The following is a 25,569-nucleotide window of genomic DNA, read 5'->3' as shown; positions in this document are numbered from 1 at the left end:
CCTTCGAGTACCTCTCCCAGAACGCGGACCTCGTGACCGGATTTGCCGCCTTCCCCAAGGGGCACGATGCGTTCGATGCCTTGTGTCAGACGATGCTGGCCGACCTCTGTACCACGTTGACACCCTCCTGCCACGAAGATCTCCCGCGGGCGGATATGCGTATCTCTTGTCCGTGGGGGGCTACTGCAATAGGCCCGAAAGTGACGCAGTCTGCCCGCTACTTCTACATGATCCTTTATGACACCGTAGATCTGATGGACACTTTTGTGGAGCAGCAGATCCCTCCGCAGCGGCCCGAACGATTCTTCGAGTTTCTGGCCTCCGTGGCTCGCATCCTCGGCGCCGCCCTGCCTCAGGACTACGACCTCAATCTATGGCTGGACTGTCGGCCGTTCGGCCAGCCGCGTGCTCCTCCGCTGCTGCTCCGCAACGAGAGCACCACTGACTGGAATCCAGACCCTGATCTTCGCAAATCGATCCTTCTGATGTTCCCGTCTTTGTTTCCCGTCCTGGCGGCGTGCAGCGGGATCCCTTGGCGCGGAAGCGATCTTCTTCCCCTTCTACCAGCCGGAGAAGGCTACGCGAGCTGGCTGACGCGAATCGTGCCCTTCAGCGCGCTCACCCTCAACGCCATCGGGTCGGCCGAAAGACAGCTCCCCCGCGCGGCCGTGGGGTTCATCGAGCTCCTGAGCCTGTACTGGCAACACGGTCTGTCGCTGGACCAGCCAAGCAGCGAAGAGGTGATTGCGGGGGCCACCCGGGACCTGACGCACTGGGAGTTCTTCCTTGTGGAAGCCCTCGGCATGGGCTCCGCGTGGCATGAGAAGCAGCGGCTGCTGCCGCTCTTTGCCCTCTTTCTGTGGCATGGAGGGGACCCACGGGTGGAGTTGGAGGTCCAATTCAACGACCAGGCCTACAAGTGGGCCAGTGCGCCGCACGGCCCGCCGGTTGTTTTGGACCTCTGCCCATCCACAGGTGGCTATCACGAGCCTCGCATTTCTGTTGATAAGGTTCTCGCTGATGATCCTCCTGAGGGCTTTTTTGATAGTCTCTCCAGTGTTTCCCCCGGTGGTCCCCCCGATGATCCCTCTAACGGTCTGTTTGGTGGTCTTTCCGGTAACCCCCCCGGTAGTCGCTCTAATAGTCTGTTTGGTGCCCCCTCCAATGGTTGCTCTAATGGTCTGTTTGGTGCCCCGCCCGATGGCCCCTCTAATGGTCTGTTTGGTGGTCTCCATGGTGATCCCCCGGATGGTCCCCTCGATGGTTCCTCTAATGGTTTTGGTGGTCTCACCGATGACCTCCTCGAGGCTCTCCGAGATGCTCCTTTTGGTGCATGGCCCGCGAAAGTGGGCAAGATCTTTGTAAGCTCCCTGACATTGACAGTCGGAAGGCGCAAGAAGAAGATCGAACTGGTGTACGATCTGGATCATCTTGCCGGGGCCCGCTCAATGAAGCCGCTTCGAGATCGGATGGGAAATGCGTTTACCCTTCGTGATCTCATCACAGCTCTGTTCCCAGCCAAGGCGGCGGCCACCCTTCACGAGCTGGTCGATTCGCCTCTCGCCGATCTCTCGCCCGAAGAGCGAGCGTCGAGGATGCATGAATTGGAAGCAGAGGTCCGAGCCTTGTTGTGTCTCGAGGCCATCGAGGATGCATTTGGCAATTGAGGATGGGAGGGTTCGCTTGGGATTAAGGAAAAATGGGGAAAGGGGGGGAACATGGATTTAGGGCCTTGTTCCCAGCGAGGGAGTTTTATCTTTCTTTTTTTGATTCCTTAGATCTCTCCTTCTTCCCCTTCTTTCTTGTTTTCTCTCGATTTTACTTTTGTTTTAATTCGGCGCCTTATCTTTGTTCCCATCCTCCCACAAGTTCTAATTACTGGCCCCAACAAATCCTCTATGAGGATCCTGTACTAGACGTGCCGTGAGGCATAATCTCTGCCCAAGCTCCAATCCAACCACGGTTGAACGGGCATTTATTTCTTTCTCCACCGCCTTGTCAATACTAGGTGTAATGGTGTCTCCTCTGCATGTCTTTCTTCTAAGTAGCAAGACACAAATTCCAAGCCACTGACTTTGAGAAATGAAAAGAGACCAGCTTCGCGATGATCTGCTCTCGGAAGGTTAATGTAGCTGGAGTGTGCGAACGTTCCTACCCTACTGATGTCGCAATGTATCCAGATAAAGGGGAATCCGAACTTGCCCGAAAATGCATTGACGGGTAGGGTAAATGGAGCTCGGCTTGTATCTATTTATTTTTTATTTTTCTTTTTTTTTTTTTTTTTTTGCGATTGAAGTTAGGGAGCACTGGCTAACCGCATGCCTTGCCCCACGGCAGCAACCGGAAGTAGCTGGACGCTGTGAGGGTCCGATCCACAGGATCTCGGTCGGAGATTTTGTCTGGAGCAGAGAAGCAGAGAAGCAGAGATGCAGACAGGGTAGGGATTGTATCGGTTAGATAGATTTATTTATACAAGGAGAGGAGAAACAGTAACTAGCTTGGTCGAAAAAAAGGAAGTGCAAGTTCAACCAAACGGAATCGAAAATCGGCCATGATCGCATGCGCCAGCGATCAAGCCGTGCTCACAGACTCTTCTTTGATTTAGTGAGGGCTTACCCTCCAGCGAACGCTAGGTCGACTCGGTCCATGGGACGAGAAAAGCCCTTCCGACCTTAGCCACAGCATGTCAGCAATTCACAGGACGTAGTCCCACACTTGACCTGGCACAGCGGTGGCCCATCGCCCCGATGGCCAGCCGCCCCCGTCGGCGTGGCAGGCACGGGAGTCGTCGACCCCAGCTCGGGCTGCACGGTCACCGAGTGGACCCCATAGCTGTGGAAGCAATCGCTCATGGTCTGGGCGATCTGGACGAACTCGGACACGGTCTCCTTCGCGATCGCGACGTGGACCGATGCCAAGGCCTTCTCTTGGTTCAGCCGCCAGACGTGTAGTTCGTGGACAGAGAGGACACCCGGGATCTATGATCCCGCATCGGGACGGTTAGCTGTCAAGAGATGGTGGGAGACCAGGTATTCTGAACGGTACGCACCGTCTCAAGATCATGTCTGATGTCGTCCAGGTTGATCCCGCTGGGAACGCTTTCAAGGAGGATTTTGCCCGAGCTGCGCACTAATCAGGCCACAGCAATTGGTAAGTTGGATTGAAACATCGGTTTTTTTTGGGTGGTGGGGTATGAGGGATATGGACCTAACGGTATGGACGTTGTGAGGATGACGATGGCGATAGCCATGCTAACAGCGGGGTCGGCGTAGTAGCGAGCGGGGGCCGTGGTAAGCCATATCACCAACGCCGAGATGATGACCCCAACATTGTTGGCGGCGTCACCCAGCACGTGAATCAGGACGCCGAGCATGCCAAGGTCATAGCCCTTGTTTGATGGTTGGAGATTGTTGTGACGATGGTTGTCGTGTAGAGCGAAAACCTGGGCGGTAGAAGCCTAAGCAATGTATCCACAGAGTTATTCCAAAGGGTTGTATTCTAACCTGCGCTGTGCCACTTTCTGCATTTGTTCGGAGCTCCGTTCCTCCTAGGACTTCGCTGTGTGAATGGTCGTGTTCTGCAAGAAAGATAAAAAGAGGTATGTGTTAGGGAGTGATCAACATGGTTAGAAGAGCCGTCACGAACCGTGAAGGAATGAGGCACTGATGAGATTGAGGGCGAGTCCCACACAGCCGATGATAAGCACCAGCTTGGGTTGTTCCACGACTGCGTTTGTTGTCAGTAGGGTTGTGGAATGCCAGTATAGGGATATGTGTACTCACCCTGAATGGAGACGAACCGCTCGATGGATTGGAGGAAGATACTGATCCCGAGCGCGAGAAGGAAAACACCGTTGAAGAACGCACCGAGGAGCCGAGACCGCTGCCAGCCAAAGGATAGGTCCTGGGGCGAATCTGTTTTGGCTGAGATCTGGTTTTTTTTTTGAATCGGACTGTTAGAGACGAGGTACCATGAGTTCTGCGGGCTATGTCTGTCACCTTCAGAGCAGTGAATGCAACAATGAACCCGATCAAATCATTCAACTAGAAGGTATACTAGTATTAGCCTCCCAGCATACCCGAGGACCAAAGAGGGGGGCGAGGGTTGGCACATAATGGAATGCATCTGCGACAAGGGCAAGAGAGCGTGTGTAGAAGCCCACTAGATAATGAACAGTCAGAATATGGTCGCCAATTGGGGGGTTGTGCTGCATTCGCTACCGGAGATTTCCGCGATGAAGAAAGACAGGGAAATCAGTATCACCAGCTGCAATCGCTGGGACTGAGTCAAGTGTAACGCCATGGCTGACTTCGACTTTGCCTATACTAGTCAAGTAGAGAGGGAGTATGCTTTAGAAAGAAGTCAGGCCGCACAATTCAGCATCACTCTAGCAGGTTGACTAGCGTGAACTCGCTCCTCGTATTTGGAAGCTTCTGAGTGGCGAGGGCATACATCCGGAGCTGTTGTGACCGCTGGTCAGTAATTGGCGGAATCTGGTGGAAAGTTGGTGAGTAGCGGGCGCCGGCCCCTCTTCTACATCATTTTTATCGGATTTAATTGTAAGATACTTTCCGTGCCATGCAATGTTGTATGACGTACTAGAAGCCTACCCTATCCCTTTGACAAAACAACCGAAACCACAGATAATTAAAACCAACTAAGCCGTATACCCACAGTCTGCACGTGATGTGAACGCGGGCGTTGGGAGCCACTATCTCGGGATGAATAACACCAACTCTAGCACTACAGCCGGTTCCTGCTGGATTCGCCTTCTCGTCCTGAACATTGTGACGAGTGCGGCTTATATAAGCCTATCATGGATGAAGGGCAAACGATATTCCGTGACGCTGGGCCAAGACCTGACAGTTCGGCAGGAAAACAAGTTCGATACTAGGTATACCGCCATTTGCGCGCTGTGAAGGTACACAATGTCCATACAAACATAGATAGAGGTTCAGATAGAGTTAAATAAGCACCCTCCACGACAGTTCTAGCCTCATAGGGCTGCGGAGCCAATTAGCTTGCGTTTATTGGCTGAATTGAGGAAGTTTGCCCACAAGGTCCTCACCAGATGGGTCTCACCCGCAAGGTCCTCAAAAATGAACTGTCACCGCCTTCACAGCATCGCTTCTTGAGATGTGTGAACATACAATCTCTACCTCCGCACAGAGATATAACTGACTGAGATGAAGCAATTTTGATTTCCTACACTTTAACTTATTCGAATACAATATCAAAGGAAAGTCTTTCCAGAAGACTAGCTGTTGTTGCTACCAGGTCCTGGCTTTGATTGACTCCTTATAGCCGATGGTCCAGGCATGTCGAGCATATACGCATTATATAGTTTGAAGTTCCATCATCTGCCCTACGAGATAGGTGCTGGGATTGAGAGAAATCCTCACTACTTTACATCGGGTGTGTCTCTTCAGTCAACCACCAAGGCACGCGGTTAGACCAAACCGAAAGCATCCTACACTCGGGCACAGCATTTACTCACTTCGCGATTATCATGTGTTTAGTTCTTCTAGCAATCAAAAGTTTGACACCACTAGTTCGACAGACTAGTATTCGCCCGAGAACTCCGAGACCTTGATGTGTAAAGGTTGTTAAATTGCCCATGCTAGCACGAGGTGCAGAATAAATCCAGAAAGATTTGTAACATGACAGGAATCAGGATCCTTTGGGGCAAACAATCAGCTAGATTAGAGTCTCGACATGCTTTTGGCCGAGCGGTGCAACGCTTCCATCATAATGTTGTCCTCAACGTATAGTGTTCTATTATACAAAAGACCCTGGTGTAAATACAACAAACCCAAGGCACATTATTGACCACAGCATCAGAACTGCCGTAGGCTAGAGACGAGCGTGCACAATACAAGTCCCGTTAGTATCCGCTACTTCTTAAAACATTGTCAGATCGAAATATGGTCTTCTTTGTCAGTCAACAGAGCTTTACCCTCGCAGCATGCACTATCCAAGTAACATCAAGAGAGCTATAACAAGAGCCTTTCTCAAAGGATGGCAACATGTCATAGACTATCCAATATAATCCTAAGGCTAGATAGAGGGGAGCTTCATTCACTAGACGCCTCGCAGGCTACCCACTTCCTTCCTCCAGATAAATCGCACCTTATACAAATCTCTTCGCCCAACGATGTCTACCTCCATCTCTTCCTTCTCATCTTCACACACCCCTTCTTCCCTCCTTCTTCCACCTTCGTCAGACATCAGCTCACCCAGCATCCTCGATCCCACCTGCCATCCCCTCAGCTATCCCGCAACGGAACTTAGTCAAGTTATCTAGGGCCCAGCAATATCATCTCCACGATGAACAATTGTTCCAACGAGGTAAGTCCACCACCATACCCGTAGACAAACAACCCATCTTGACGGACCACAGCATCTCCAGCCACAGAACTGGCCGTACAACCGTGCCCCACGCAACAACTCACTCGCCCGAAGACAGAGAGCACGACACCCAGTCCGTCCAAGACCCCACAACCACAACCACAACCACAACCCCAACCCCAACCCCGCTGCAGCCATACAGCCCGCCGACCTCCGCGCGATCCAGCGAACCCTCACGCAGCAAACCCAGCAAATACAAGCCCTCGAACAAGCCGTGCACCAGCAAGACCAAATCCTGGAACAAGCCCTCAATTACCAAGTCGAAGCCCTGCAGCACATCGGCGCAACCCTCGCCCAGCACACCGCCCACCTCCACACCCACGAGCAACCGCTCCAGCCGCTCCTCAAACGAATCCAAGTCCTCGACGGACTCGCCGAGGACGCCCGCCACGCCCGCCACGCCCGCCACGCCCGCCACGAAGCAGGCTACGGCGGCAGCATCGAGCTCGACCTCTGGCTCCTCGCACAGAAACACATCGAGGACCCCCACCGCGCCCGACGATGGTGTCGCCGCTTTCACCACCTGTACGGCTACCGGTACCAGGACGTGCGGGAGCGGACGACGGTGCTGCTGCCGCTGCCGCCGCTGCCGTGGCCCGCCTTGGACGCGCGCGTCGCGGCGGTCTTCAATATCCACGCCGATTTGATGGTTGCGCCCGGAGTGCCGGGGCGGCTGGCGTTGCTGGATCGGTGTAGGGCGCTGCTGGGGGTGTGGGTCGATCCGGCGGGGCGGCCGCGGGATTGGATGGCGGAGGGCTCGGAGAGTCGCGGGGCGTATGAGGGGATTGTTGGGCGGTTTCGGGGGCTTCTGGAGGCGAGTCACGAGTAGGTAAGGTAGGTCGGAGGTGACTGGCGGCGGTTGACTGGTTCTTGACGGGTTCGTGGGACTGATCGGAGCCTCGACTGCCCTCCTCTCTTCGGGGTGTCAAGGGAGCTTCCTCTTCCGATGCCAGCGCCACCCTGCACCCAACTGGAAGGTCTCTTCCCCGACCCTCCACCCGTCGCAAACTACTCGATGGGCTCTAGGAGATCGGTAAAAGAGACCCCCCCTGCCTAAGGCCTCACCAAGATTGAGTTGGTATTGAAGCTTTGCTGAGTCCGGGTATAAAATCATCTGGTTCATCTGGTTCATTCTTTCGATATTTAAACAGATTGAAATAATATACTGCGCAAAACTAAACCTAGACAAACAATACCTCGTCCACTTCATCCTCTCCCGTCCCGCTGTTTTCTCCCGCCGTATTCCAGCTGTACCAGAACTCGTAGCTCATCAGTGTGTGATCGGCGTACATGAGCATTAACCGATACCGTCGAGAGGGGTTCCATCCCCGCCAGCTTTCTTCGGGGTAGTAGGCGCGGGTAGCAAGGGCGTGGCATTCGGGAAGGGTAAAGGGGGTGCTGGACGGTGATCTGGCTGGTCGTTGAGTAGTAGTGGGGGAGGTAGATGAGGTTGAGGCCTGGGGTATTGTGGAACTCGGAGTTGACGTGGGATCCTCGTACGCAGTGGGGGCGAACGCGGTCGACGGATGTGGATCGTGCCCGTGAACAGCAGACCATTTTCTTCGGAGTTGGCGATGGTGAGAAGGTCTCGGGCGGAGGGTGGAATTTCGTCTCGGGGGTTGTGATATGCTGCTCGCTCGTCTCTCCGTGACCAAAGCAGGATCCGGCTGCTCATGAGGGCTCATGCTGAGGTTCGAATGCTTATATCGAAACGTGAGGTCGTTGTTCCTTACGTGACGTGGAATATAGGGCACGTCGGGAGGCATCTCAAACCCCTGCGCCGGACCCACGGTCATACCCAAGAGGGGGATCAGAGGACGGTCGCCATATTTCTCTTGATGCTCGAAGGGGACAATCCAGTCGACGCGGAAGGATTGTCCTGTCGCCTCGGACTCAGTGAGGGCTATGATGGCCGCACGCCCCTTTTGAGACGCTGCGACGACGATTCCGTGCTCGGGAATATACTTGACCATGTTAAAGCGATCGCAGGACCGAATGGAGACGATGGGGTGTGTGAAGGGTTGCCGTAGAGGTTCGCCGCACACGACCTTAGCGTGCGTGGCAAAGGGGTGGGGGATGAGGCGGATGTCGGTTTGAGAAAAATGGAGGATTGGAAAATTGGAGCTCATGGGCGCTGCGTAAGAGTTAGCAACTGCATTTGGGTCGGGGACTAGAGCAGGGCCAGACGCACGGTCAAAGACTTGGTATCGGGCTGCCATCGCAGACGCTTCGTCTGACTCGGCATCGTCCAGTCCAGTGTAATACCGCTCGCCGTGCCAGTCATCTTCGGATTCGGAGTATTCTTCCATGTCATCATCACTATACTCGGCTCCAGGAGCATCACCGCCGAGTGCTTCGAGAAGCGCGAATTGGAGAAACTCCGGAGTCGTCAACGGGGCTTGACCGGCAGGGAAAGGCGTGCCATCATTCTGTTGACCCTGGGTGTCAAGAGGTCCCGTACTCATCTCCGTGTCAGATATGCTGTGCTGGCTTAGATTGTCCTCGAAGACAGAGCCGTCTACGGCGCGGTAGCTGGACGCATCAGCCGAGTCTAAAGGTCGAATGGTTGCAGACGGGACATTCAGTCGTCGGAGCTCTGCGATCGAGTCTTCGCTTTGATTCCAACGGGGGGTCCCTTGTGAGCTATCTGTGATGAGACCGTGATAGGCATCAGCAGATCTGTTGATACGACAGTCTGGTCCGAAGATATCGGGCAGCAGCGGCTGTTCCGGTTCAATCTTAGGCGCAGGCGGAAAATAATTGTATATCTGAGAAGCCTTTGGGATCTTGCTGTTCATTCTTGTCAAGTCGTATACTGCTTGGCCATTTTTGACCCGCCGTTGAGGGGGCCCGCCGCACGCTTCTTCCGGAGACTTCAGCAAATGAAAGCTCCGAGGGTCCAAAGCGAGTACCGCCCAGCCACGCTCTCTGTTTCACCCATTAGTCAGAGAGCCCTAATGCAGCATGTAGATCATTTACCTACTCCAGATGCAACGATTCCGGGAATGACTTGAACGAGACGTCGTTGAAGTGGTAGACATTAAAGGGCCCGAGACTTTCCCAGATCTTCCAGACGAGAAGCTTGTTGTCAATATCCGTGCTGACCATCCACATCCCATTGGGATCGAGATCACAGTTCAAAAAGCCAACCGATGGGATGTTGGCGAAATGGCCTGTGTATGTCAACCTGATATTTCGCGTTCGATGTTTGTGCGGCATCAAGTGCCGTAGCTGGGCCAACTGCTCCCCGCTTTTGACTTGCAGCCAGGTGTGACCGTAGTCGGCAAGATCATCCTCTTCCTCCGGGTCGCAATCAGACTCGCTGCTCTTATCAGAGGTGGAGTCGACCAGAGCGAAGGCGAAAACCGTGACCTGGCCTGTGTTGGCGGTCACGGCGATCAGACGGGCGAACTTATGAATGGCCAAGCCCCAGGCACTGGCTTCAACATATTCGGCGAAGAACGGGTCGACCTGTGAACCATCGAGGATCCGACTCTCGTTGCCCTCCTCTGCTCGCTTCAGCGCCGAGTACACAGCCTCAACCCGATAACCGCAGACGTTGCCCGAGTCAGTGACAAGTAGCAACACCTCCTCACGGCCCAAGTCGTCGACGAGAATGTTGTTGATTGCATGAGGAGATGACGGTAGGATATAGCCCTCAGCATTGGGCTCTCGCATGACTGGGGTGATAACCATCTCAGGCTTGTTGCCTAGCGTCTGATAAGACCCTGCGGGTTGCCAGACGTAGATTTGATGGTTGTAGGCGACGAAGAGCAGATTGCGACGCTGCGACAGCGCAATCTTTCCACGAGTGTTAGTGACCCAGGTAGACGATGGGATAGGATTGATGATTTACCAGATTGTTTCGCCATGTCGCCGTTTGTGGGGGATAGGTATTATTTGCACTGCAAACCAGTTCAGTCTTGGCTCAGTCATTCCATAATGGTGAGATCTGGAAGTCAGATACGTACGAAGAATACTGAAAAGTGGGTCAGCATTCAGATCGACAACAACCGAACGAGAAAAATGAAAAAAGAATACGCTAGATAGAAGACTAGGAATGACCACATACTCTATCTGATCCTTTCTCAACATTCAGGGGTCTCAGCTGTAGACCTTCGCGTGAACGGGGCTTGAGTGGTTTGTTGCCGACATCGCTACTGAACGCCATTCTGGTGAGAAAACACACAGGTTGTGGTGACACTCGAGACCGCTGAAAGCAGACACTAAGCAAGCGTCAAAGCGAGTCTCCGGGTGTGCCACCATTCGCGTGGCAGGTCGAGAGCGGTCGAAAGGATCGGGGCAAGCTGATTGTGATAAGGGCGGACAGAGACTGTCAATAGGAAAAGAAGCCGAGGGGTATTTGGATCGATTCCCCAGTGACATCACACGGTGGAGAGATGCTTTGCGCTCTTGCGACTCCGTGTAATGAGGTTGGAGCATACTCGGAGGGAGAGGGGGATCTGCAAGACGCGAGAGGAAGTTGAGGAAATGAGCCTCTCTTCGAAAAGACTAGAAAGATACGTGCAATCGCTTGAGCTAAAGTGGTTTCTGCATTTTCGCAGTTCGAACGTTACCAGTCCAATCCATCCATTATGAAGTCAGCCAACCCAATCCGATGATTCGCCGCCGCCTCGGGCTGAGCACGTGCACGGGCCACCCAGCGATCTCCCGCCGCTTTTCCTCGCCCGCCAACTCCCTCCTCATACGTACGCCGTCCTGGGTGTGCAGCTACAACCTCCCCTTCTGTAACCAATATTCTGCCAGAATGGATTTGGTCGCGGGTGTTCGCAAGGAAGGCAGCCGGTGAGTTCTCTTACACTACCCTGAGCATATTCTGATCCCTGAGCCTCATGTCCGAAACATGACCGCAGAACTCGGTAACTGACAGCCCCATCATTCTAGCGGCGGCCGCGGCGACTTCAAATGGTCCGATGTCAAGGACTCCTCGCATCGCGAAAACTACCTGGGGCACTCTCTCATGGCCCCTGTCGGTCGCTGGCAACAGGGCAAGGATCTGACATGGTATGCTAAAGGCGACGCGGACGATGAGGATCAAGCAAGGAGGGATCGCGAGGAGAAACAACGGGTCAAAGAGGCCGAGGAAGAGGCGATGGCGCGAGCCTTGGGACTACCTATCCCTGCTAAGGCGTCGGAGAATGCCAACTTGACCCCACTCGGTGGCCCGTCAGAAGCTGCGGATAAGGAAGGAGGTGACGAGGCTGGAAAGGGACTTCGTTACGGTTCCTCTCGAGGGGATGCTGACCCGCGCTCCAGTCGGAGACGGAGAGGCGGCCATAGCCGCAGTCCTGACAGAGAGCAGCGGCGGGATCGAGTATCGGACCGGGACAGAAATAGGGACAGAGACCGGGAGCGTAGGCACCGCAGACATCGTGACGAGGATGACCGTCATCTCCGCAGTCACCGACACAGGTCGCGATCCAGATCGCGGGATCGCGATCATCGAAGAAGACGATCGCGGTCGCGCTCGCGGAGTAAAGAGAGGACTCGCGACGATTACAGGAAACGTCGAGACGATCGTCATCGCGCAGACCCCAGAGACAGGGATTTTTCTGACCGTCGCCGCCATTGAACATGCAACCTACTCGCATACCAGGAGTCAGGAGTTTGGGATTAAGTAACACTGTACACTTGTTTGGAAAGCTTGCTATCTTATTGTATATCACATCAAGATATCCTCGTCGATCTACGTCTACAATTCATCGTGGCCCTGTGCTCCGCTGGCGGGCAGATCGGGCATGGACATGATCTTCACAACCATACTGGTCCAGCCGGTGAAGTGCTGTGTCCGCTGCCCTTGTCCGGTCTCGGGGTTGTACTGCTCCCAAGCAAAGCCAGTTGCCTTCCACTGTCTGAACACATTCTCAACCAAATTCTTCCGCAGATTGGAATACAGCTCACGAGCTTGCTCGCTGTGAGGACCGGGTTTGATTGCAACATCCTGCGCGAGAAAGGTCAGCTTCATGTTTCAGTTCAGTTCAGTTGGGCGATATTGACTTACATAGAGGTTCTTGACCACGAGGTAATTGATGTTGACCCAGATGGGACTTCTCCAATAATTCTCGTCAGTGCCATAGAACTCATCCTTCTTGCTCAAACTACGGATGCCATAATCGCTCCAGAGTTCTTCCGGGTTGCCAATCAGATCCAAAACGGCCTTCAGGTGAGGGCTGTCAGTGCCCAGCATTCCAGTCAAGAAGGGGAAGATCGAGATGTAGCCCTTGTGGCACACATGAACGCTCTCCTCGTATTCATCAATGGTGGCATCGCAGTAAGTCTGCGCGTCATCGTCCCAGTGCAGATCGTCAATGTTCCGCGAGATAGCGATCTCGTAGTTCTTGAACTGTTCGGCATCCTCTTCATTTCCAAGTGCCTCGGCGATACGACGGATGGCACGGGTCATCATACCCATCCAACTGATCAAATCGACATGCAGCTCGCCGGGGTGGGGAGGCTGAGGGCGAGGGTAGTCATCCAAGCCCGAGGTCAAAATGTGCTGAACAGACCTTCCTCGCCACCGGTATGCTTCCTTAGTTGAGAATGCTTCCCGGTCGTAGGACTTAATGTCTCCAAATTGAGTCTTCCTGTACCAGAAGTAGTGCTTCTTAAGCAGAGGGTAGATTGAACGCATATAAGCATCGCCCAACTCTGGGGTCTCCACGAAAGCCGAGTTGAGGCCCTCGGTGATCTCATAATCAGACGGCCGGTTGACAGAAGCATTCTTCTTAGCATCGAGCTTATCGACGAAAGCCTCCAGAATGACGAACAGAGTCGGAGGGTTGGCATAATGGGGATACTGGATTGTGAACTCGGGTGGGACTTTGCTGCGAGCTTCCGAGCCGAGAATCTGCTCCCGAGCAATCCAGCCATCCTCATCCATGAGGTTGAACCAGCTCTTGACGATTTCGAGTCTAGTCGATGTTAGCAATGCCAATCCAGAATGTGGAGCCCAAGCAATTGTCCCGGGAGTTGTGAAGACCTACGCTAGATCCATATCCCAGTCAACAACAGGGATCAAGTGGAAACCCTCGTCCCAAAGGAAACCTCTCGGGAAGAAAGGGCGGGAAGGAACGCAGGTAAAGAGGGTTTTGGGTCCCTCGAGAACAGGCCGAGCCCGACTTCTGGCTTCTGCAGTCTCTTCCCAGAATCCCTCATTCTCCTCGTCATACTCAGGCGCCTCCGATCGATCAACAATATCTGTACCATGGAAGTAACCAATGCCACCGACAAGGTTGGACAACATGGACTTGGAGAACTGTAGATATTCCGCCGTGTCAAAAGGAGCTTGCGGAGGATGAATCTTCTCGAATCTGTCAGAGAAGGCGAGAGATGCCGTGTTAATCTGCTCAGTCAAGATTTCCGCTAGTTTAAGCCATTAGTTGATAGTCATTAGAGGTGATGGGTTTGTTAATTCTCACATGTCAACAGTAGCGGTGAAGATCCGGACGAGAAGAGAATATCGAACTGGCTTAAGTTAGCAACAAGCTACCATAAGGGTTGGCCATAGTTCGCCTACCTCAAAAGCACCCTTAAAGACCTTCTGCACGAGATGGATATTTCCATCGCCGGGTTCGTTCTTAATTGTGAAGATTTGAGAAGCAGGCGGGGGGTTTTCTTGGCCGTGCTTCTCGATAGCAGCATCAACCTCTTCCTTCATCTTGGAGAACAAGATCACTACCAGGAAGTCAGTACCCGTTCTCAAAAGCGTGAAAGCGTCTCCACTAATAGAGAAAGTCTACCTTTCGTCTGCCACAGTTGTTCAGGGTTCAAAGCCAAGCTAGACACCAGTGTCCGGTCCAGGGGCTTCTCATCGTAGGATGGGTGGTCATTCTCAGGGTGATCATTGGTTGCGGGACCAGCAGTGACATCAACCGAGAAAGCACCAAGATCCGAGGTATAGCCCGTAAGCTTCACGTCGCCTTCGAAGCCGCGGGAGTCCTCGGATTCAGTGGCCACGCCCAGGTTTCCGAGTCCCTCCAGCCCAGTGTAAAAAACAACAGTCGTAGACTGATCGGGGGAGCCGTTCTCGCGGGGAACACCCTTCACACGAGCAGCCCAGCTGCCTCCATGCTGTCCACCGGGGACCTTGATGAAGTCGATCGTCATGTCGAGAGCATTGCCTTCGTCGTGGATTGTCTGGCGGCCACCCTTCCGAATGTCGTACTCGTCCCAGCCGTATCCGGCCATCCCCTCGTTCTGTTCGCATGTGTGCCTAAAGTCTTTCGGTATGTCAGTATTATGTGCACCCCAATCGCCCTTCACAAAGAAGGCACGTCACTGCGGCACGTACTCTGCTGTGCCGTGGCATAGTCGTCCACATTGGCCCACATCAACCCGGCGAAGAAGCTGTTGGGAATTCGAGGGCGGACCCCGAAGTACAGGTTCGGCTTGTAAGGGCCCCATAGTAGAGATTGGTTGTTGGCCCTTGCAACCTCGTTGGTCAAGACTGACAGATCATCTGCTGGAGCTTGGTCGGAGAGCACCGTAGCGGCATTGAGTAACGGCGCTAGCAGCAATGGAAGTTTAGAGAGATGCATTTTCCAGAGAAAGCATCGAATGAGAATTTGCAAGTCTCACTGATAGGGATCGATCATGGGAAAGAAGCCTAAATCGATAAAGCTTCCCCCGTTGTGGTGAGTGATGGTGGTGGTACGCAGTGTGAAATAACTATCTGTCATTTAATCTGCAGGAGCATCGGCCGCTCTTCCGCTCCGCAACTTACGTGGCCCAAGCTCCGCAATGCCGCGGCCGCTGGGCCAAGGTACGACGTACCTGCGCTAGTACCTCTGCAGGCTGAGTTACGCATATAGAAGAAGGCAACTAGTGATTTATCTACTTTATTCGCCTTCTCTATGTATCTATGCCTCCTTCAAAAGTATTCTCTCGGGTCAAGCGCTCTGATGCGTGCGCTTTTAGCCTCCCCATCGAAGACGAACTCGCTGATGAGCTTACCAGTGCCAGGCGCGTTCTGGATGCCCCAGCAGGTGTGACCAGCGGCTAGATACAATCCCTTCGTACCCGTATGGCCGATCATGGGGCCCCCACGAGCAGCAGCCACATTTGGCAAGTAGCAAGCCTGTCGCGCGCAGATCTCTCCTTTGCGAAGGTGATCAGATATACTGCCGACCTGGTTGATGATCTCTTGGCATCGCACCTCGTCAACCTCGACCTCGGCGGACGTCGGCGGCAGGGGAACAGTTTGATCACCTTCACCACAGGCGTAGACTGTGGCGTCCGGACGAGCATAGATCTCTGGACTTGCCACATCTGGACGGGAAGGCTTGGTTGGATCAAAGTTGGCCGGAAGCGCAATGTTGGTGAAAAGGGTATATGCGCTGACCGGCTCTTGGGGCCGGATCACAACACTGTGGGCACGAGTCGCCGAAATGGGTGCTTCCGGCAGGATGGCCCTCGTCCAGGGACCAGCAGCAACAATGACATCAGTTGCAGAGATGGTCTGTGGTTCTCCGGTCTTCTTGTCAGTATAGGTCACCGACTGGACAGCGTCCTCGGAGTAGTTGATGCCAGTAACCGATCCCAGGGTGATCTTTGCACCACTTTCCTCAGCTAGCTTGGCGATGGAAGTGGTAAACAGGTAAGGATGAACCTGGGCTGTCTCTCCAGGATCACTCATGCTCTCATAGCCTCTCACAAGCTCAGGCTCAATCCAATCCAGGTCTTTCGGCACTCGAGCAGACTTCAGCTTCTCCAAGGCAGCGGCGCTTCGTTTCTGCAGCGACACGGACTCTTCTGATTTCCCCCCGCTTTGCTCTTTCTTTTCAGGCAATCGTCTACCGTCAATGATAAGCTGCCCACAGTTGACTTCACGATACCCCCATCGATCCTTGCCATTATGCTCCTTGGCCAGTTCGGCGTGCAACTTGTAACTCAGCGGCACGATGCTGCTCGGATAGGCCCATAAAGCCAGAAGACCACCAGCTTTTCCCGACGCCCCTCCTGCGATCTCGGTTGCTTCAATGAGAGTCACCGAGTGGCGAGATGGGTCAAAGGACGGATGGCGGGTCAAGTAGTAAGCTGAGCAGCATCCGATGATACCACCGCCTGAAAACAGGTTGTTAGCATAAAGAAGCATCAATCGTGCGGGGTAGATCTACTGAAACCATAAACATACCCACAATGATAATCTCACGGCGCTCGCTGCTGGTGGACATCCTGCGATATGGCGCGAATCTAGAGCCTATAGTTCTTAGTGAAGCCACGATTGGCGATTCTGTCGCAGGTATATGTCCGTGGTTCAGGGGAAAGAACCAGAAGAGGGGGTGGAGAGGGCTTCTTAAGAGCACCTACGTCACTCCGGTCATGTGTTCCCGAGCGCTTACTGGACACCGATAAGAGGCTTGGTTTACTTGATTTTTAGTTGAATTTCGTTAGAAAGTAAAGGCAGGTTTGAGTAATATTTATTCGCCTGGTTTTTTCAAGCTCGGAAAAAGCAAAGGCCACCCGTAATCTTACTCCAGCAATGCATGTTGCGACAAATCCCTAAGGAACAAGAACAATGATATCACCCAATAATGAAAACAAGGGCAAGAAGATAGGGGGGAAATGTGAATGAGAAGATGGCCTGTAAGTGATAGCAGGCAATGAAGCTCTGTGAAGGAAGATCTGGGATGAAATTACTGCCTCGACGGACTGAGTGGTCTGTTGAATCCTCCTATGCGGTTCATGTACTGTCTGTACTCCGTCTTCTTCTCCTTCCGAACTCCATAGACATTGTTGCCGGGGACCTTGGTATTTTTTGTGCTCCTAAATCTTGTAAAGCCCATGTTCCGGCGCATCATCTCTTCGAAATCGTCATCGTCGGCGGCATCGTCAATATCCATTTCCGTCTCGTCCCGAGGTCGGCCGTGTCGCGATTTTGTGTCCGCGACACCATTCGGCTGTGCTCGAGGATCTCTGCGATCAGGATTACGGTCGGCCCTGGGGCCTCTCGGGGGTGGCGTCCTGGATCTGTCTCGGTTGCCATTCCGGACAGGGGATCGGGACCGATATCTGTCTCCTTTGGATGGATAACCTGTAGCACCAAGTTAGACACGTTACCAACTGGGTTGGTGTCGGCGAGCCACATACCCCTTCTATCATGATACCTCTCCCTGCTGATACTTCTCTCCCTCGTACCTCGCCCGTCACGGTCTCGGTCCCTTCGATCACGATCCCGACGATCGCCTGACCTGCTCCTGTCGCGCCGCCGGTCTCTCCGATCCCTCGAGCGAGAGCGGTATCTTCGATCATCTCTGGGTCCATCGCGCCGGCCTTGCTCCTTCCCATGCTCCCGCCGCGGGCTTCGGGTGTAATCTAACTCTGGCTCGGGCGAGCGTGTTCTCCTGTCGTCTTGATCCCACATTGTGGAGCTATCGGGTCTCCGTGCACGTTTCGCTGGAGGCTCCGCCATTTTCCCGGTCTGTAAATTTGGTCTCGTAGTATGTATGCGCTGAAGTGGCGGGTAGGCTGTGTTGTGAAGTCGATGCGTGAGGTTTTGTTCCCGCGGCGAACGATAACGGGTAGGGAGGGAAATGGGAAAATGTGTCTATGGCAAAAGTGGAAGCAGGTCAAATCATGGCAGTCGTAATTTCAGAGGGGTCATCCAATTGCACGAAGATGAGCTGGCTGGCAGCATGTAGGAGAGTGTCTGAGAAATTGTGTCCAGTGACTGACTCCAAAACCAAAGCTGAAAGCGCGGAGTTGTTACGGTCGCCGGTTTGTACCATTTACGCGGCTAGCTCAATATCGCGGGAGCTTGGAGGCAACTTCAACCTTCGGAATCATTATCAAATATCTACTAGGGCTGACGCATTGCAAATCCCTTGCGATCTTGCTTGTCTGTAGCCTCAAGCTAGTAGTCAGACGGTTTAGACTGCATAGCATACTATTAAAACGAAGCGAAGAGTGAAACAGTGTATTTTGTGCACCGTCCCATACTTGAATACAAATAAACAAGCCAGCGCGCTTCGTCGAAGAATACTCGCAGCAAACCCTTGATTCCTTTCTCTACTCTGTAAAAATCTGGCTATAGGAGTTAGCTTTCAGGTGCTGATGTTTGATGTATATCCGATTTCGAATTCAGCAGCAGGGGCGATGTCATATAGATGGCAGAATCATGGGTGACAAAGATATATCTGTCGAGAACCACTGAGCTACACTGCAACGAACGGCCTGGAAAGCCCACCGAGTATCGAACACCGTAGCGCTTCTCTATGATGGAGGTATCCTGCATATGAGTAAAGTTGTTTCTTGCATTCTGGTGAAATGAGCAGACATATCCAGCGCCCTGGCTAGACTAATTGTCAGAAGTTGTCTGTGGCGGCGAGGGAGTAAGAATATGAGAATAAGCGAGATGTCGAACCCGAGAAAGTGCTATTGTGACCTCTTCAAGGCTTGTGCTAGCTCCCAGCTGCTTGCAGGCCACGACCTCTTTTGCTGGGCGAACTGTACTCCAGTTCAGATGGGGAGTGATGGGTGCCGTAGAAAGCTGATAACAATAATGCTGGCGAGAAGGTCAAATTAAGGAGACCAATGCAAGTAGTCGAGATACCACTGATATGATCCGATCATAAGGACATCAATTCAATGTCGACATGTATCCTGAGTAGATCTTGAAAAGGAAAAGAAGTCCGGTGGATCCGACTACTCATGCATCGGAAGCAGGCGCTGAGCTTAAACCCGGCGAGCTTGCTGATTGGAACTCTTGGGGAGGCCGAACCCCTCCAGAGGTTAAGCTCCCCGCCGGGCGGCGTTCATTATTGCATGCAAAAACCGACCCCCGCAATCTTCGCATTTTCTTCAATGTCCGTTGCTCCCCCACGGCCGAATCCAGCAGAATGGCTCCCACCAACACCTCCCACAGACAGACTCATAACCTGCTCTTGATATCGAAACTTCTCAGTCTCAGAGACACAGCGTCGCCACTTGCGCTGGTATTGGATTCTCTAGAGCAGCCCGCAACACCATTGATCAAGGAATACATCCGACGCGCAAAGGTGATTTTTAAACCATTTACTTATGAACCCGGCGAGCTTTGCGCCTGTCTTCTCCAGCGGGTCTACGTCTCGCCGCTGCATGAGAAGGTGACTAACTTTCTTCACCCTCACAGTTATCCAAAGTTCATATCACGTTTGTCGCATTCGAGACGCTGAAACCGCTCGAGGGTGTCGATGCCTTCGTTGCCGCTCGGAAGAAGAGCCCCCTGGAGATTATCAAGGCCGTCAATGCAGCCTACACAAATGGTTCGAACAGCGGTCCCTCTCGCAGTACGTATATGCGACCTCCATCCTGGCAACGGTTCAATGGCACCAGGACTAACACAACGCCAGGGCGCCTGATTCTGATTGATGCCATCAACCCGCTCCTGCATGCGAGGAGAACCGACGCACATTTCAACGTATCGTCGTTCCTGAGCTCATTTCTCATGCCACAAGGCCCCGCGGCCTCCAAAGTCGAAGCCTCGCTCGTGGTCACCTTCCACCAAGATGTCCCCAGCCCGCCGCTTCCGTCGCCTTACACCCCGTCGCCCCTGTCCATGTTGACATACCTCGCAACCACGATCATCCGCCTGCACTCGTTCTCACACATACTGGCTCAAAAGGCGGCTCGCGATAGGAGTCTGGTCCCGCCGGTTTTCGGTCTGGAAGAAGAACTGGATGGCGTGCTTCTGGGAAGATTGGACAAGCCGATCGGCAACGAATCCGCCCAGGGCGTTGTACTGGAGTTGGAGCACCGGAGAAAGAGTGGCCGCGGCGTTCTGGAATGGTACATCCTGCCGCCGGCTTCGCGCTATCCCCCACAGTATGCAAAGGAGATCGTGACGCTGTTGGACGACCACCCATTGTATCGCCCGCCACAGGAGCCGGACTTTGGCGCGGGAGAAGAGGAACCCGAATCGACTTTTGAGCTCCGTCTTACAGATCGACAGAGGAGGGATCGCGAAGGTGTTGTGCTGCCGTACTTTGATGCGCAGCAAGGCGACGGCCCAGGCGAAGGGGGCAGGATCTTGTACGACATGGGAGAGGAAGACGACTTTGACGAAGAGGAGGATGAGATCTGAGATAGACACACCGGCCATAAATTCTGTTTCACGGAGCTGATAAGCTATCTAGATGCTGAGTCGAACGATCCCACGCTTTTTTTTTGGCCCGCAGCATATGACTACCTTAATGACTTATGATTATATAGAGGGATTCGAAATTTACCACACATGCGTCACACGTGCCTCACGCATACACCCACACTCGCTGAGGACAATAAAACAAGAATTGTATCAATTCGGAAATTCTCTCGAGTTCTGAGCCAAGGACGATGGTGTCCTGCATCCACCGAAGACATTAACTATGCATACATTCATATTAGTGGGTATACAAATTTGTAGCTGCCAAGCGCAGAATTAGAAGAAGCGCCACCAGATCATGAAAAGGAGAATGAAGCCGACGCCTGCGAATGGGCCGTACTATGGAACGGTTAGCGGTACTCTCTGTGTGCCATGGGGGCGTTTACTCACCTGCTTGACAAGCAGCTCCCAGTTGATGCGGACCGCCGCTTTCCTGTACTTCTTGCTGTCTTCCCGAAGCCGGCCGGACAACTCTCCCATGCGCTCCAAGCTATCACCACGGTACAGTAGGTCCTCGATGTTCTTGGTCATCACCTTTGTCACATCCCGAAGTTCGTCATTCAAACGGTCAAGGTTCGCCGACGCACGGCTGTCCTGGTAAAGCTTCTTGGTCCGCTGGATGAAGGTATCAAACTCCACAAAGGCGTACGGTCGCAGGGTGGGGGACTGGTACTGTGTCGGCGAGTATGTGGTGGTGAATTCGGTCGCAAGGTCGGCGAGATAAGTGAAGGCAAGCTTGCGGGGGTAGGAGCGATCGCATATGCAGAGGAAGCAAATGTCGTCTTGGATGATATAGCTAGATAACGCGCGGGGGTGAGCATAAGCCAGGTTTCCAAATCATTCACTTTGCCCTTACTGTAGACTGAACTGGCCGGATTCAATGCTCGCCTGCGGCTCTGAATTACGGTTCAAGCGACGGAATATCATCTTCGCCTGAGACTTGATCTCTGACAGCTCCACCTCGGACTGTGCAAGGAAAGAAAGCGCTCTGTGTTAGTGACGATGCCACTGTGCTTCACATTCACTTGAAAGCGCTCCGCCGACCGACTGACCTGTTCATCATCCACCGACGCTGCCAACATCAAGCCTGCCTCCAAACATTAGCCAAGCTGTAGACACACACCCCCTCGCCCCATGACAGCAGCAGTAGCATTCTAACCATACCATCGATTCTGGCGATTTGAGTTGACCTAACCATCTTGACAGTAAGATATCGAGAGTTGATTTTCTTCAGAAAACAAGCTAACTGCTGCGTCGGTGACAGTATTGCAGACGCCAGCTATCGCTGTTGTTCTACTCCGACTTATCTGGCCGAGGCCAGGACAGGCCGCGGAACAATGGCCCCCAAGCGCAAGGCGGTCGACGCCGGCAATTCGGAGTGTCAGCGAGTGACGAGGTACGACCGACCAGTTCCGTCCGCTAGATCGATTGTCTTGTCATGCGCGCGCGCTACCCTGGAAGGTTACATTCGGATTGAATCGACTGATTCTGTGGGAAAGGGGAAAAGGGCCTCAATTTTCTTATTCGGCGATGCTGATCAGAAGTGATGTTCCAGGAGCCGAACCAATCGATCTTCGAAGGCGGAGGACCAGCGCAACCCGGGCGAACCTAATAGTAGCAGCAGCTGTGCGATGTCACCGACAAACGCCAGACCGAAGCGGAATCCGAGGCGGGCGGCCGCGAACAAACAATGGAGTGAGGAGCACCTGTTGACTAGTCCGAAATCGCGACTGGTTGACCTGGATCTGGTGGTATGTGTCTCACATTGACGGCGTCCCCTCGGGGGGGGGGGGGGGGCTTACTTGATACTTTTGGTTGGTGGAATTGGGAGACTAATGAGTGCGATCTATAAACTAGAAACTACTTCGGCATCCTGAAGCCTGGTCATGTCTGGAAGAGAGCGAGAAGGAGGAGATCCTCAAACTCCTGCCCGACAATGCGCACCCGAACCCTTACCCTCCGGCTGGCGACCCGGAGGCCAAGATCCCCCCGCCGCCGGAGTCCTTTCTACGCTATTCGAATAACTGGCGCGACGGCATCCGCCAATTCCAGCTGGATCTCCAGCATGGTCGCTACCATCCGGAATGGCAGCGCCAAGCGGAGAAAGCCGTCGAAGAGCGGGCGGCGGGGAAATTCGATCGGTTCAAGGAGGAGGAGTTCGAGGAGTTCTGGGGCCAGAAACAGAAAGTGGACCGGAGTCTGGTGGCTGGACAGAGCTCTCAGGTCAAACTGAAGATGCTGACTGATAACGGAGTGATCCGTGAAGGCGATGTCCTAACGTACTCCAGGGTCTTCTCCGTAAAAAATCAGAAGATCCTTGTTGAGAAGGAAGCTAGGGTATGTGAAGCCCCCTGGTGCCTTTTCTCTGTCGCATAGAGGAAGTCCGGGCTGCTAACTCCTCACTAGATCGTGAAAATTGAGGGCGCAGATTTGACCGTCGCCGTCCCACCGGGGCAGCGTGTCTTCCTCTCCTCTGGGGCGGATTCTGCAATAGGTCCGACAAGCCCAACAAATGGAGAGAAGTCAACGCTTGACACCCAAACCACCGAAGCAAATGGGCAACACGAGGACGGCGAGACTAACACAGGATCGGAGCTGAAAGTCGAAGAGATTGAGACAATTTCTCATCACAAACGCACGAAAGATTCTGAGCTCCCTGACAGCAAGAGGCCGCGCTTGGAGTCTCAGAACAACAGTGCAACTGGTAACTTGGATTTGGAAAAGGTGGAAAATGAAACATCTACGGAAAGTCCACTTCCCGAAGATGAACCTCAGTGTTCGGAGCCCCAAATCAGCACTACAAATGGCAATGTAGGTCTGGAAGACATGGAAGTTCAGGCATCTACGGATCAGCCACTTCCCAAACCAGATTCCGACCAGGATAACCTAAATACAACGGCGGCACCACCTACAGACCATGCTCAAGATGCTAAGGAGATCATAATACCCAATATTCGGGGACTCAATGCGTTGGCTTCGAGAATCATAGAGATGGATGGGCGGATCAAGAAGGTGCCGAATGGTAATTCTTGGAAGGAGTTTCGAGCTCACAGAAACAACCAGGATTTAGGAAGCTTGTGGGAAGTCAGACACGCCTGGTTCTTGCGCGAGAACAAGAAGGGAACATCAGCCTAATTGATGTAGTTACCGTTTCGACCGAGGGTGGGTGAATCCGATCCAAACACAGCCTGTTATTGGACTAGTCTAGGATAGAAGAAATTGTATGAGATTGGCTGGCTGACAACTTGTCGCCATGCTTTATTAATTGAATCATGTTGCTTCAGGTTGCTTCCTGACCCGTGCCCATGCCGTCATCCTTGGGAATTCGGCTAGTATCATCGGCCGCATAGTCAACAGCAAAGCTTGATTGAATAAAGTCCTCGAGTTCTTCGCTGACTGTCTTCAACTTCTCCTTTACACTAGCAACACCCTCCTGGCCCACAATATGTCGCGAAGGTGGGTTTTCATGACCACCGATTGCCGTTATAGCATACACGGTCTCGGTAACCAGGACTTCCATGTGCGCAGAGCTGAGCGGCGGGTACGTAGAGATGACATCTGGCACAGAGAATGGACCATCTTCGACAGGATTACCTCGATGGGAGCTGACCGAGCCATTTGCTAGACCCGTGTTACGAGCATCGTGGTTAGGCAGGCGAGAGACGAGACGATTCAAGATCCCGCGGAACAATGGCGCATGGTTAACTGAGGAAGAGTAGACGGGAGTGATTGGAGGGACACTGGTAACCAGATTGGTGAGGATCCCAATTTCGATGCTACACTGGAAGATGGTAAGTTTGACATTGAAGGGGGCTATCTCGTATGCGAGACTCTGGGCAGTAGTAGTGACAACATTAGCGACAACGGGTTATTATGTCTCTAGAGGAACGCTCTTACATCGCAGAAGCCCTCAAGAGCCCAGCCTGCAGCGCAGTACATTCCTAAGCCCGGTGTGCCGATGTGAGCAGCTGCTTGCTGTTAGTGCGGATGCTCAGTTTCGCGAGACTTGTGCAAGCTCTTACTTATGCCAGAGATGATCATGATATGCCCTGATTTTTGTTGACGCATATGGGGAAGTGTCGCCTTGATGATGTTCAAGGGGCCGAAGTAGTTGATCTCGAACTGGTCCCGAACCAAGTTCAAGGTCTGCTGGGAAGCTGCTAGCTCTTCCACTGTACCAATGAGGGCTATGCAGTTGGTTAGCGGGAGATGCACTGGACGCGAGGTCGGGCGTTTTGGCTGATCTACCTTGACTTGTGCAGCAAAGAAGAATGTCTACTCTTCCGAATGTCGCAACAGCTTGCGCGACCACTGCCTGGCATTCGCCGACCATTCTGCGAGATAGATATAAGCATGCGCCATACAGAATAGTGAGCGAAGCGAATGAAATTGACCGCGCACCTTATATCGAGGGGAACAGCCATGAATCGCTGCCCCCACCCCTCGTCGCTGTGGCTTTCGATCTCCGCCAGAAATGCGTCGAAGCCATCGCGACGACATTCGTCCCGATCGGACTCTGAATATGCCCGTCCTACCAGAGCACAGTCACCATGCTTGAGGATTTGGCGAGTAACTGATATCCCGATAGGCGAGTCTCCAGCCGTAATCACCCATACCCGTGGCTCATGATGGGCAGGAAACTGAGGGCGGGAGTAATCGGGAGAAGGATGATTGTCCGTCATTGGATTTTAGGCCGACATTCGAAGGCCCAGCATGTCGAATTGCGCGACGAGACGCCCTCAATACCACGTGGACCCCAGTTGTAAACAGGGATCACTTTTTTGTTCGTAACGTGGGGCAGAATCTCTTTGCGCGGGGGGTGCGTGCGATCTCCGGTGATATAATACGGAGTAGATTGGAGATCGCAGCTGGTCGGTCGGTCGGCAAGACCCGATTTATGTCATGCTCGTAGGCCGCCCGGCGATAAGACGGACCCGCAAAAACACCCGGCCATTCTGGGCCATCGCTTGCCTCCGTCCTTCGCGCGTGGCCTTTTCTTACCTTCTCCCCTCTCCCTCTTT

General features: G+C 53.3%; 10 protein-coding genes across 10 annotated transcripts; 3 read left to right on the top strand and 7 right to left on the bottom strand.

Moving 5' to 3' along the window:
- Nucleotides 1-2,500: 2,500 nt before the first annotated feature.
- BO86DRAFT_370431 (cation diffusion facilitator family transporter) lies at nt 2,501-4,460 on the bottom strand. The gene is made up of 9 exons (XM_025670277.1): nt 4,221-4,460; nt 4,112-4,161; nt 3,999-4,043; nt 3,783-3,930; nt 3,646-3,726; nt 3,504-3,577; nt 3,208-3,442; nt 3,050-3,129; nt 2,501-2,978 (listed from the first exon to the last, which is right to left on the bottom strand). The coding sequence occupies exons 1-9, from the start codon at nt 4,300-4,302 to the stop codon at nt 2,673-2,675; spliced, it is 1,101 nt and encodes a 366-aa protein (XP_025523476.1). The 5' UTR covers nt 4,303-4,460; the 3' UTR covers nt 2,501-2,672.
- A 3,055-nt stretch (nt 4,461-7,515) lies between these two features.
- Nucleotides 7,516-10,972, bottom strand: BO86DRAFT_392507 (uncharacterized protein). Its single transcript, XM_025672822.1, has 6 exons — nt 10,481-10,972; nt 10,380-10,387; nt 10,265-10,313; nt 9,392-10,209; nt 8,600-9,336; nt 7,516-8,542 (listed from the first exon to the last, which is right to left on the bottom strand). The coding sequence occupies exons 1-6, from the start codon at nt 10,577-10,579 to the stop codon at nt 7,590-7,592; spliced, it is 2,664 nt and encodes an 887-aa protein (XP_025523475.1). The 5' UTR covers nt 10,580-10,972; the 3' UTR covers nt 7,516-7,589.
- Nucleotides 10,973-11,176: 204 nt separating this feature from the next.
- Nucleotides 11,177-12,001, top strand: BO86DRAFT_322789 (MMtag domain-containing protein; the record flags this gene model as incomplete). The annotated part of the gene is made up of 2 exons (XM_025668404.1): nt 11,177-11,214; nt 11,314-12,001. 2 exons carry the CDS (start codon nt 11,177-11,179, stop codon nt 11,999-12,001), a joined length of 726 nt encoding a protein of 241 aa, XP_025523474.1.
- Nucleotides 12,002-12,061: 60 nt separating this feature from the next.
- On the bottom strand, nt 12,062-15,081 carry cwh41 (mannosyl-oligosaccharide glucosidase). Its single transcript, XM_025666891.1, has 7 exons — nt 14,720-15,081; nt 14,169-14,648; nt 13,946-14,103; nt 13,848-13,893; nt 13,413-13,791; nt 12,431-13,340; nt 12,062-12,370 (listed from the first exon to the last, which is right to left on the bottom strand). Exons 1-7 carry the CDS (start codon nt 14,964-14,966, stop codon nt 12,122-12,124), a joined length of 2,469 nt encoding a protein of 822 aa, XP_025523473.1. The 5' UTR covers nt 14,967-15,081; the 3' UTR covers nt 12,062-12,121.
- A 1-nt stretch (nt 15,082) lies between these two features.
- Nucleotides 15,083-16,680, bottom strand: BO86DRAFT_215930 (NAD(P)/FAD-dependent oxidoreductase). Its single transcript, XM_025666892.1, has 2 exons — nt 16,562-16,680; nt 15,083-16,491 (listed from the first exon to the last, which is right to left on the bottom strand). Exons 1-2 carry the CDS (start codon nt 16,599-16,601, stop codon nt 15,299-15,301), a joined length of 1,233 nt encoding a protein of 410 aa, XP_025523472.1. The 5' UTR covers nt 16,602-16,680; the 3' UTR covers nt 15,083-15,298.
- Nucleotides 16,681-16,830: 150 nt separating this feature from the next.
- On the bottom strand, nt 16,831-18,081 carry BO86DRAFT_370422 (SNUT3/LISCH7 family protein). The gene is made up of 2 exons (XM_025670276.1): nt 17,518-18,081; nt 16,831-17,461 (listed from the first exon to the last, which is right to left on the bottom strand). The coding sequence occupies exons 1-2, from the start codon at nt 17,837-17,839 to the stop codon at nt 17,064-17,066; spliced, it is 720 nt and encodes a 239-aa protein (XP_025523471.1). The 5' UTR covers nt 17,840-18,081; the 3' UTR covers nt 16,831-17,063.
- A 1,157-nt stretch (nt 18,082-19,238) lies between these two features.
- BO86DRAFT_347014 (Elongator subunit IKI1) lies at nt 19,239-20,594 on the top strand. Its single transcript, XM_025669265.1, has 3 exons — nt 19,239-19,424; nt 19,538-19,694; nt 19,758-20,594. Exons 1-3 carry the CDS (start codon nt 19,266-19,268, stop codon nt 20,486-20,488), a joined length of 1,047 nt encoding a protein of 348 aa, XP_025523470.1. The 5' UTR covers nt 19,239-19,265; the 3' UTR covers nt 20,489-20,594.
- A 136-nt stretch (nt 20,595-20,730) lies between these two features.
- On the bottom strand, nt 20,731-21,845 carry BO86DRAFT_392501 (SNAP receptor SEC22). Its single transcript, XM_025672821.1, has 5 exons — nt 21,713-21,845; nt 21,601-21,635; nt 21,405-21,514; nt 20,939-21,344; nt 20,731-20,887 (listed from the first exon to the last, which is right to left on the bottom strand). The coding sequence occupies exons 1-5, from the start codon at nt 21,744-21,746 to the stop codon at nt 20,825-20,827; spliced, it is 648 nt and encodes a 215-aa protein (XP_025523469.1). The 5' UTR covers nt 21,747-21,845; the 3' UTR covers nt 20,731-20,824.
- Nucleotides 21,846-21,990: 145 nt separating this feature from the next.
- On the top strand, nt 21,991-23,816 carry BO86DRAFT_347006 (uncharacterized protein). Its single transcript, XM_025669264.1, has 3 exons — nt 21,991-22,299; nt 22,406-22,885; nt 22,955-23,816. The coding sequence occupies exons 1-3, from the start codon at nt 22,180-22,182 to the stop codon at nt 23,681-23,683; spliced, it is 1,329 nt and encodes a 442-aa protein (XP_025523468.1). The 5' UTR covers nt 21,991-22,179; the 3' UTR covers nt 23,684-23,816.
- A 12-nt stretch (nt 23,817-23,828) lies between these two features.
- On the bottom strand, nt 23,829-25,230 carry BO86DRAFT_322780 (short chain dehydrogenase/reductase family protein; the record flags this gene model as incomplete). Its single annotated transcript, XM_025668402.1, has 5 exons — nt 23,829-24,380; nt 24,446-24,519; nt 24,571-24,735; nt 24,797-24,882; nt 24,950-25,230. 5 exons carry the CDS (start codon nt 25,228-25,230, stop codon nt 23,829-23,831), a joined length of 1,158 nt encoding a protein of 385 aa, XP_025523467.1.
- Nucleotides 25,231-25,569: the final 339 nt, after the last annotated feature.

This window comes from Aspergillus japonicus, assembly GCF_003184785.1.
Source record: "Aspergillus japonicus CBS 114.51 unplaced genomic scaffold BO86scaffold_71, whole genome shotgun sequence".
NCBI lineage: Eukaryota > Fungi > Ascomycota > Eurotiomycetes > Eurotiales > Aspergillaceae > Aspergillus > Aspergillus japonicus.
This window is presented reverse-complemented; position numbering and strand designations above follow the sequence as displayed.

Coding starts and splice junctions, on each gene's coding strand:
- BO86DRAFT_370431 (XM_025670277.1), bottom strand. CDS start 4,302: ATGGCGTTACACTTGACTCAGTCCCAGCGATTGCAGCTGGTGATACTG. Junction 3,578..3,645: donor CAGTGCCTCATTCCTTCACG/GTTCGTGACGGC, acceptor TCTTTCTTGCAG/AACACGACCATTCACACAGC. Junction 3,443..3,503: donor CAGAAAGTGGCACAGCGCAG/GTTAGAATACAA, acceptor TCTACCGCCCAG/GTTTTCGCTCTACACGACAA.
- BO86DRAFT_392507 (XM_025672822.1), bottom strand. CDS start 10,579: ATGGCGTTCAGTAGCGATGTCGGCAACAAACCACTCAAGCCCCGTTCA. Junction 10,210..10,264: donor CGACATGGCGAAACAATCTG/GTAAATCATCAA, acceptor ACTCGTGGAAAG/ATTGCGCTGTCGCAGCGTCG. Junction 9,337..9,391: donor CCGGAATCGTTGCATCTGGA/GTAGGTAAATGA, acceptor TGGGTGAAACAG/AGAGCGTGGCTGGGCGGTAC.
- cwh41 (XM_025666891.1), bottom strand. CDS start 14,966: ATGCATCTCTCTAAACTTCCATTGCTGCTAGCGCCGTTACTCAATGCC. Junction 14,649..14,719: donor CTATGCCACGGCACAGCAGA/GTACGTGCCGCA, acceptor ACATACCGAAAG/ACTTTAGGCACACATGCGAA. Junction 14,104..14,168: donor ACAACTGTGGCAGACGAAAG/GTAGACTTTCTC, acceptor ACTTCCTGGTAG/TGATCTTGTTCTCCAAGATG.
- BO86DRAFT_215930 (XM_025666892.1), bottom strand. CDS start 16,601: ATGTCCACCAGCAGCGAGCGCCGTGAGATTATCATTGTGG. Junction 16,492..16,561: donor CCGTGAGATTATCATTGTGG/GTATGTTTATGG, acceptor ACCTGTTTTCAG/GCGGTGGTATCATCGGATGC.
- BO86DRAFT_370422 (XM_025670276.1), bottom strand. CDS start 17,839: ATGGCGGAGCCTCCAGCGAAACGTGCACGGAGACCCGATAGCTCCACA. Junction 17,462..17,517: donor GAGGTATCATGATAGAAGGG/GTATGTGGCTCG, acceptor TTGGTGCTACAG/GTTATCCATCCAAAGGAGAC.
- BO86DRAFT_347014 (XM_025669265.1), top strand. CDS start 19,266: ATGGCTCCCACCAACACCTCCCACAGACAGACTCATAACCTGCTCTTG. Junction 19,425..19,537: donor AATACATCCGACGCGCAAAG/GTGATTTTTAAA, acceptor TCACCCTCACAG/TTATCCAAAGTTCATATCAC. Junction 19,695..19,757: donor GAACAGCGGTCCCTCTCGCA/GTACGTATATGC, acceptor ACACAACGCCAG/GGCGCCTGATTCTGATTGAT.
- BO86DRAFT_392501 (XM_025672821.1), bottom strand. CDS start 21,746: ATGGTTAGGTCAACTCAAATCGCCAGAATCGATG. Junction 21,636..21,712: donor TCAAATCGCCAGAATCGATG/GTATGGTTAGAA, acceptor GTTTGGAGGCAG/GCTTGATGTTGGCAGCGTCG. Junction 21,345..21,404: donor TCCGGCCAGTTCAGTCTACA/GTAAGGGCAAAG, acceptor CGCGTTATCTAG/CTATATCATCCAAGACGACA.
- BO86DRAFT_347006 (XM_025669264.1), top strand. CDS start 22,180: ATGTCACCGACAAACGCCAGACCGAAGCGGAATCCGAGGCGGGCGGCC. Junction 22,300..22,405: donor TGGTTGACCTGGATCTGGTG/GTATGTGTCTCA, acceptor TCTATAAACTAG/AAACTACTTCGGCATCCTGA. Junction 22,886..22,954: donor TTGTTGAGAAGGAAGCTAGG/GTATGTGAAGCC, acceptor ACTCCTCACTAG/ATCGTGAAAATTGAGGGCGC.